At 38.2% G+C, this 9168-nt stretch overlaps 1 protein-coding gene and 1 pseudogene across 6 annotated transcripts in view; one reads left to right on the plus strand and one right to left on the minus strand.

Moving 5' to 3' along the window:
- Positions 1 to 9168, minus strand: part of HEATR5A (HEAT repeat containing 5A) — a 131744-nt gene that overhangs the window by 13528 nt on the left and 109048 nt on the right. For all 6 annotated transcript variants that reach the window (XM_017537605.2, XM_017537606.2, XM_017537609.2 and 3 more), the window contains 4 exons: positions 6418 to 6666; positions 4732 to 4859; positions 2865 to 3012; positions 1049 to 1321 (listed from right to left, as the gene is read on the minus strand). In XM_017537605.2, the coding sequence (XP_017393094.1) occupies positions 1049 to 1321; positions 2865 to 3012; positions 4732 to 4859; positions 6418 to 6666 (798 nt within the window). The remainder of the gene's footprint in view (positions 1 to 1048; positions 1322 to 2864; positions 3013 to 4731; positions 4860 to 6417; positions 6667 to 9168) is intronic.
- Positions 2655 to 2733, plus strand: LOC119472568 (annotated as a pseudogene).

Below are 9168 nucleotides of genomic sequence, written 5' to 3' on the forward strand. Positions count from 1 at the left end.
AAAAAAAAAAAAAAAAAAGAAAAGGTAACAACTTAGCAGAGCCACACAGAGAGCCTTAAATGCTATGTGAAAGAGTATGGACTTGCTGGGCATGGTGGCTCACACCTGTAGTTCCAGCACTTTGGGATGCCAATGAGGGAGGATCACCTGAGGCCAGGAGTTCAGGACCAGCCTGGACAACATAGCAAGATCCCAACTCTACAAAAAATTTTTTAAAAAATCTAGGTATGATGGCACAGGCCTGAGCCCTAACTACTCAGGAAGCTAAGACAGGAGGATTGTTTGAGCCCTGGAGTTTGAGGTTACAGTGAACTATGATTGTCCTACTGCACTACAGCCTAGGTGACAAGAGGAAGTACTTGTGTCAAACAACAAGAAAAAATGAGTATGAAATCAATTCCAAACAGAACTAGATATAATGACAAACTTCTGCCATCACTGAGGCTGGAAAATCTGTCAGAAATTGTATGCCAAAACATGCCCAAGCGTTAATAACGGCCACTGACTGGTCAGAAGTACTGTCAATCATAGAAGAGCGTATCTATTGATAATATTTGCTGTCTCTATCTTTTCACTCTTTTTTTTTTTAAAGACGTAATTTCACTCGTCACCCATGCTGAAGTGCAATGGTGCTATCTTGGCTCACTGCAAACTCCACCTCCTGGGTTCAAGTGATTCTTCTGCCTTAGCCTGACTAGCTGGGATTATAGACATGTGCCACCATGCCTGGCTAATTTTGTATTTTTAGTAGAGATGGAGTTTCACCATGTTAGTCAGGCTGGTCTATAACTCCCAACCTCAAGTGATCCACCCAACACGGCCTCCCAAAGTGTAGGGATTACAAGTGTGAGCCACCACGCCTAGCCCTCTATATTTTCACTCTTTTAGTAAACAATTTATTAAAATGTAATCCTAATCTTAGAGGATTAAGGACAATAATCAAATGTTTGGATCAGCATTCATTTAAAAAGAAAGCAGCTAGACTCCATTATCCATTACAACCATTTCTCTTCTTGGTAAAGTAAATCAATCACATACCACAGCATACCTTCAGGAGAGCACACTGCAGGAAGTTCAGAAAGGATAACCAACGCAGCTGAAACCAATCTACTTCCATCCTCTGATAGCATCTGTGGCTTTGTAGCTTTTACTCCTGGACTACCTGTCAATTTAGGATTTAGTTCCGGGAGCTGTCTAACTAGAATGCATACACACAATTCCAGTGTTGCAAACACCAAAGACTTCCCAGGCACAAGTCCTCCGGTGTCCTTTCCCTCTCCAAACTCTGGCAGAGTTTCCTTTTCAGCAGCTCCATCATCAACTAAAAGACAGAAAGAATAGTGTTTAATAAATACTTTATGCTTGCTTTGCTTCTGGTAGATGGCAATTCAGTTAAATCCTGTTACAGGAAATATATTTATTTTATTTTAATTTTTATGAGATGGAGTCTCACTCTGTCACCCAGGCTGGAGTGCAGTGGTGTGATCTTGGCTCACTGCCTCCTGGGTTCAAGCAATTCTCCTGCCTCAGCCACCCAAGTTGCTAGGATTACAGGCGCACACCATCATGCTCGGCTCATTTTTGTATTTTTAGTAGATACGAGGTTTCATCACGTTGACCAGGCTGGTCTTGAACTCTTGATCTCAAATGATCCACCCGCCTTGGCCTCCCAAAGTGCTGGGATTATAGGCGTGAGCCACCACACTCAGCCAGGAAATACATTTAATGACTAAATTTTGGGTGTTAAAGACTCAGAGAGAAAGAAGTTATGAAGGTAAAAGTAATCATCTTTATTATGACTTCTTATTGCAATGGGTCAAAAGAAGTCTTTTTAATTCTGTCACCCTTACAATATTGCCTGGTTAACTCCTTCTTGCTATTAAGACTGTAAACCTGATAGCTAGAGCTCCAGAAATTACCTTGTGACTTTAGGTATCGATGGTGACTTGGCAGAAAGAAACGTACGTCCTTAACATCTTTAAGAAGGTGCCATACCAGCCCTAGACTGCCTACCTCTGGCTGCCTTTTCAGATGAGCAAATAAATCTTTGGGGTTTAAATCCATTGTTATATTGGGTTTTCTATAATATGTAGTCAACTATAATCTTAAGTGGTAAACTATTCAATACCATATTAGACTTGTAAATGAACAATCTGCAAATGTAAGTTCTTTCCATGCACATTGGTAAACACAGCTAAAGCAAGTACTTTAGTAGTATAAGGGGATTTATTCCTTCCAGGTTTTGTTAAAATTCTCATTTCCCCAAAAGAATAGTAGTTTAAATACTGACAATATCTAAACTAACATAGAGGTGAATGAGAGGATTTAAAGCCATGCCAGGTCAGGCATGGTGGCTCATGCCTGTAATCCCAGCACTTTGGGAGGCCGAGGTGGGTGGATTGCCTTAGTACAGGAGTTTGAGAGACTAGGCTGGGCAACATGGCCACACCCTGTCTCTACTAAAAAATACAAAAACTTAGCCAGGTATGGTGACGTGTGCCTGTAGTCTCAACTACTCAGGAGGCTAAGGTGGGAGAATTGCCTGAGCCTATAAGGCTGAGGATGCAATGAGCCAAGATTGTGCCACTGCACTCAAGCCTGGGCAACCTGAGTAAGACCCTGTGTCCCAAAATAAATAAATAAAGCCATGCATAAAGACTGTACTTTCAGGGATCATTTCTATAGTTTATTACTAGGTAAGTTCCTCTAAATGTAGAGCACAGAAAGTAAAATAAGGCCATGCCTAGACATGTTTTATTTGTACCACACACAAAAGATTACCAAAACCATATAGACACATTAAATAATACTTCACAAAAGAATGATGCTGTTTGGTTAACTTGGCATTAAAGGTTAACATTTACCTTCTGCACTTCGTCTTTTTTCCTTCACATGTTCTTGAGCGGCACAGATAATCTGCCTTACCACTTCAAGTGAAGCCAATTGAATAGAAGGTGATTCTCTGGTCAAAATTACTCGATGTAGAACATTCAGCAATTCTATACCCAAGTCCTATCACAGAAAATATGTAGAGGTCACTGTATTAGAAATTATACATTTCTTCTGTAAAAAATACAATGCTAAATGCCATGACAAAATTCAGAAAAAGAGAATGTAACAAATTGTTCACAAAAAAACAAGTGTTAGTGCAATAAAGTTAAGTAGCACTTGCTCCATTTTAAATCAACTCCAGAGGCCGGGTGTGGTGGCTTACACCTATAATCCCAGCACTTTGGGAGGCAGAGGTTGGTGGATCACTTGAGACCAGGAGTTCGAGACCAAGTCTGGCCAACATGGTGAAACCCTGTCTCTACTAATAATACAGAAATTACCCGGGCGTGGTGGCAGGTGTCTGTAATCCCAGCTGCTCAGGAGACTGAGGCAGGAGAATCACCTGAACCTGGGGGGCAGGAGAGTGCAGAGATTGCAGTGAGCTGAGATTGTGCCACTGTACTCCAGCCTGGGTAACAAGAAGACTTTGTCTCAAAAATAAATAAATAAAAATTAAAAAAAAAAAAAATCAGCTCCAGATTGCTTTTTGTCAAATCTTGTGGGAAATGGTGTTACAACAAAAGATCATTTTCACACAAAACAGAAAAGGAAATTTCTAAAACAAGATGGGAAATTTGGCTAAAAGAATAAATGACTGACATGTAGATTCACAGATTTATATTATTAAGAGTATTTTCTAGTAATAAATAACGAGGGAAAATATGACTTTAAAGTAATTGTGAGTAAATAAGCATAGAATGACTACACAAAGCATAAAATACACTAGAGAAATATTCCATTTTCTCTTCTCTTTTATATTGATGAGTCTTGGTTGCTTTCTTTCATCTTTGAAAATAATAAAGTAGATCTGTCATTATAATACTTGTTTTAACAGAGAAAACAAGCACAAAGGGTTTAAGATTTATTCAAGTCCAATCCAAGTCAGGAACCTGATTAATGCCTTAAACCTAATAAAAGTTGGTATTAAACACTTAAACAATAGATAGTCTGTGGAGAGGAAATCATACTACTCATTTATCTTAACATCCAAGTATCAATAACAAAAGTAATATACTGGATAAAAGATGATATAAGAGTATCTGCCCAATGCATACTTGTCCTTGAGAAAAGCAGTCAAAGGAGTACCATACTTTGTACAGGAATCCTTTTCCTTTGGCCACATCCAAGTTGGATATTAGTGCCTGACTCCATCTATAAGCTAGTAAGCAATCTCTTAAAAAGACCTGGAGGGAGAACTCAGCCAATTGGAGTATTGTGTAGTGGACATTAAGTACATCAACCCATTAGATTCTCTCTTGGGGAATGGAATATAAGATATAGGTATATATACAAAGAGCAGGCTATGCAGAAGCAAAAAGAAACAAAGAATAAATGTCACATGTAACTAGTGGCTACTGTCCTGGACAATGCAGCACAGAACCTTCCCATCATTGCAGAAAGAAGCAGAGACAGAAATGTGGCAGAGTCAGAGGCATGAATACTTCTGGGTAAACACATATGCTATGGCATTCTGGTTCAAAGGCCTAGTTGTGCGGCTGTACAGTTTTTAAAAAAATTTCTGTTTTAAAAAATTATAGTTTACTTTCGTTAACTATAGAAACCTGAACATGTTTATCTTCCTTAAAGTCTGCAGAATCCTTACAAAAAAAAAAAAAAAAAAAAAAAAAAAAAAAAAAAAAAAAAAAAAAAAAACAAAAAACAAAAAAACGGAGAAATCACCTGATCACTGCCGATTTTTGATCTGGGCCAAGGTACATCTAGAAGTGCCTGCAATGCATGTAAACAAGCAGTTATGCTTTCCATGGTTGCGTCTGAACGTAAGGAACATAGAAATTCCACGCTGATTCCTGTGGAAACCAAAAAAGAGAAGGAGGCTTCTTTCAAATTATTAGTTTATGAAATTAAGTAATTAATCTATTATTTTGGTAAGATATATAAACAAACAGTAAGGCGGTAATGCAAATAAATCACAATGAATTTATTTTTTTTTTATTTTTTTAAGGCTAGTCAAGTGAAGCAGTGGGAATGGAAAAGGAACAAAGAAATCTGTTAACTGGCTGTGATCAATTAGTTGTAAACACCACTGCACTCGGACCAGCCAATCACAATGAATTTAAGACTAAACAATTAAATGACAAAGCAAGTCACTTAATAGTTTGTTTCTATCTACATGTACAAAAATAATAATCTAAACAAGGCCTGTGCACTAGTTGCTTAGTTGCTATGAAACAGTTCAAAGCTGCAAAAATTACAATAAAATTGCACCAGAAAACATATGGAGTTCCTAACTTTATTTTGGCTAAAATTAATTGAATGACTGTCACGTATCAGCCACTGTGCTTTTACATACATCTTTTTATTAAATTCTCGTAATAGTTGAAAAGTAGGCACTATTATTAACATTAATTCTGAGATAAATGAGCAGAGACCTAAACTAATTTATATCTTTATTTTTAATTGACAGTAATTGTGAGCTTAAGTAATTTAATTTGTTCAAGGTCAGTCAAAATTAGGTGCATCAAAAATCTGAACTCAGTTGAATTGAATAGCTTATGCTCATACTAAATCTGCAATCCTTCATTCTATAAAAGTTTGTTTTTAAAAAGCTCTCATCCTATGGCAACTGAAAACAAGTTTTTAATATGCTCAAGATACAGGAATCTGGTCATGCCTGGCCTGGGAATGAATAATAGAAACCCAGGAACCATAATCTTACTTAATTTAATCATTTACTTTTAAAACCTTATATTTCATTTAATCAATAACTTCTTGAGAAGTAATGGTCATATAGTTTGTTTCCTCAGAAATAGGTTAAGTATGTTAAAAAATGTATCCCATTTATTCTATAAGCTCACTGAATTATCTTAGAAATATATCTCACGTTTAAAATAAAGTTCCAAGAAGGCTAAAAAATGAGCTAATTAAGCATCATAAATCTAAAAATCTTATTTTTATCTTTAATACTTGCTTGCAATATTAAGCATGTTTTCTAGACCCTTCCAATCTTTGACAACAAGGGGGAAAACCTCTCAGTATACTGATATTTTATATATACCTAGAGAGACAGAAGTTCCCAGGCATGGTGGCTCACTGGCAATCCCAGCAAGTGGGAGGCTAAGGTGGGTGGATCAGGCCAGGAGAACGAGACCAGTCTGGGCAACATAGCAAAATCCTGTCCCTACAAAAAATAATTAGCTAGGTGTGGTGGTATATGCCTACAATTCTAGCTACTCAGGAGGCTAAGGTGTGAGGATTACTACAGCTCATGAGTTGGAGGCTGCAGTGAGCTATGATCATGCCACTTTACTCCAGCCTGGGCAACAAAATAAGATCCTGTCTCTAAAAATAAAGTAAGGCAAAATTAAAGAATAACCCCCCAAGGGTTGTATAAGTGGTTTAACTGACCTAAAATAAGATGGAATCTATCAGTGTAGACATCCTCAGGGGACTTTATGGTAGCCCCAGATGATGAACCTTGACACATGGAAGTTGGTGTTACAGGCCTGGAGAGATTAGATGCTCCTTCATCTGGGTCAGCAACAACAAAGCCCGTGCTTGTAAGCCACAATGCCGTAGCATGGAGGATAAGCGCCCAAGAGTTGTAATAATGCAATTTTGCATTTTCACTAGTCTCTGCTGTGTAGAAAGCACCGCCTAAAGCAGACAGTTTCAGGAGAAATAAAAGAGGTTAGCTTCCAATATATTTTCTCTTTTTTCTGTAGCAAGATATAGACCATTTCCATCAATCTGAAAGTTCCTTTGTACCCTTTTTCAGTCAGTTCCCTACACTCTAAGGCAACAACTTTCTTTTTTTTTTTTTTTTTTTTTTTTTTTTTTTGAGATGGAGTTTCGCTCTTGTTACCCAGGCTGGAGTGCAATGGCACGATCTCGGCTCACCGCAACCTCCGCCTCCCGGGTTCAGGCAATTCTCCTGCCTCAGCCTCCTAAGTAGCTGGGACTACAGGCACGCACCACCATGCCCAGCTAATTTTTTGTATTTTTAGTAGAGACGGGGTTTCACCATGTTGACCAGGATGGTCTTGATCTCTTGATCTTGTGATCCACCTGCCTCGGCCTCCCAAAGTGCTGGGATTACAGGCTTGAGCCACCGCGCCCGGCCAAGGCAACAACTTTCTAATTTTTATCTGCACAGATTAATTTTGCCTATTCTTGAACTTCATATAAATAGAATCACATATATAGTATCTACTTGTTTGTGACTAACATTTTGTTAACAAAATAATCTAACAACATTTTTAGAGATTCACTCCTGCTGCTGTGTTATCAATATTTTGTTACCAATGTTCTTATTTTTCCTGGGAGTAAAACTGATAGGTCATAGGGCTGATCATAAGAAGTTTGCAGCCTAATTTGTATCTTTTTATAATTCAATCATAAATATTTTAAAAGAAAAATATATGTGTATGTGTGATTAAAATAAATACCAATACACATTTACCCTTTTCTAAGATGGACATTAACATTTCTGATTTTCTTAAGTATCTCTCTTTTATTTTTTTTAAATTCAGTGTCTCACTCTGTTGCCCAGGCTGGGGTACAGTGGCATGATACCGGCTCACTGCAACCTCCGACTTCTGGGTTCAAGTGGCTCTCCCGCCTCAGCCTCCTGAGTAGCCGGGACTACAGGTGTGCACCACCATGCCTGGCTAATTTTTTGTATTTTAGTAGAGATGGGGTTTCACCATGTTGCCCAGGTTGGTAGTGAACTCCCAAGAGCTCAGGCAATTTGCCCACCTTGGCCCCCACAAGTGACAGGATTACAGGCGTAAGCCTCAGCACCCAACCAATTTTTTCCTTAAAAAATCTAAAACTTCGTTATGGCACTAATTCTTGCTCCTCCTTCCATGACTACTTTTCTCAAGCCAGTGAGAATAACTGCTAGCTATGGTCTTATACTTTCACAATAATGTATGTATTCAATAATAACACATGCTATTATTTTTTGTGTTTAAAAGTTTACTTAAAAGGCATCATACTTTATGTATCCTTTTTGTTTTTTTAGATGGAGCCTCATTATGTTGTCCAGGTTGGCCCTTAACTCCTCAGCTAGAGTGACCCTCCTACTTCAGCCTCCTGAGTAGCTGAGACTACCGGCATGTACCATCATGCCTGGCTTACATGCATCCTTTATTACGCCTGTAATCCCAGCACTGCAGGAGGCTGAGGTAGGTAGATCGCCTGAGGTCAGGAGCTCAAGACCAGCCTGGCTAACATGGAGAAACCCCATCTCTACTAAAAACACAAAAATTAGCTGGGTGCGGTGGTACACACCTATAGTCTTAGGTACTCAGGAGGCTAAGGCAGGAGAATCGCTTGAACCTGGGAGGTGCAGGTTGTAGTGAGATGAGATCAAGCCACTGAACTCCAGATGGGGCCACAGAGCAAGACTCCATCTTTAAAAAAAAGGTTTTTTTCAATTAACATTATGTTTTTAAGATTTACTTATAGTTGCCATATGTCATTCATTTTTCTGTTGTGTAAATAAATCAGTTTATTTTTACTTTGTTTCCACTTTTATGCTACTGAAAAGTATAATAAAGACTCCACATATCTTTTTGTGTATAATTCCAATGAAAATTCTAATAGAACCAGGCTGGGCACCATGATGTACACCATAGTCCCAGCTGCTTAGGAAGGTGAGGTGGGAGGATCACTTGAGCCCAGGACTTCCAGGCTATAGTGCACCATGATTGCTCCTGTGAACAGTCATTGCACTCTAGCCTGGGCAACCCAGCAAGACCTTGTCTCTAAAAACAAACATACCAACAAACAAACCAAATACACACAAACACAAAACTAACAGAACTTTACAGGCTCATCCTAAAATTCCTATCAAAAAGTAAAAATACAATGATAGCCAAGACATTGTGGAATAACATGAAGAAGATCAAGGGTGGCTGCAAAGTAACCAACCCATAAAATGCAGTATTAGTAGCTGACTAAAAATAAGAACCCTATCCCCATTCCACACACAAAATAAATTCCAGTTCTACCATAGTTCAAAATGTAAAAAGCAAAACTGTAAAGCTTCTATGTCTTTATGATCTCAAATTTAAAAATATATCTGGTAACATACAAAAACACAAACCATAAACGAGTGATTGATTACATTCCTTTTTTTTTGTTTGTTTGTTT

The sequence above is a fragment of the Cebus imitator genome, unplaced genomic scaffold (assembly GCF_001604975.1).
Source record: "Cebus imitator isolate Cc_AM_T3 unplaced genomic scaffold, Cebus_imitator-1.0 Scaffold104, whole genome shotgun sequence".
NCBI lineage: Eukaryota > Metazoa > Chordata > Mammalia > Primates > Cebidae > Cebus > Cebus imitator.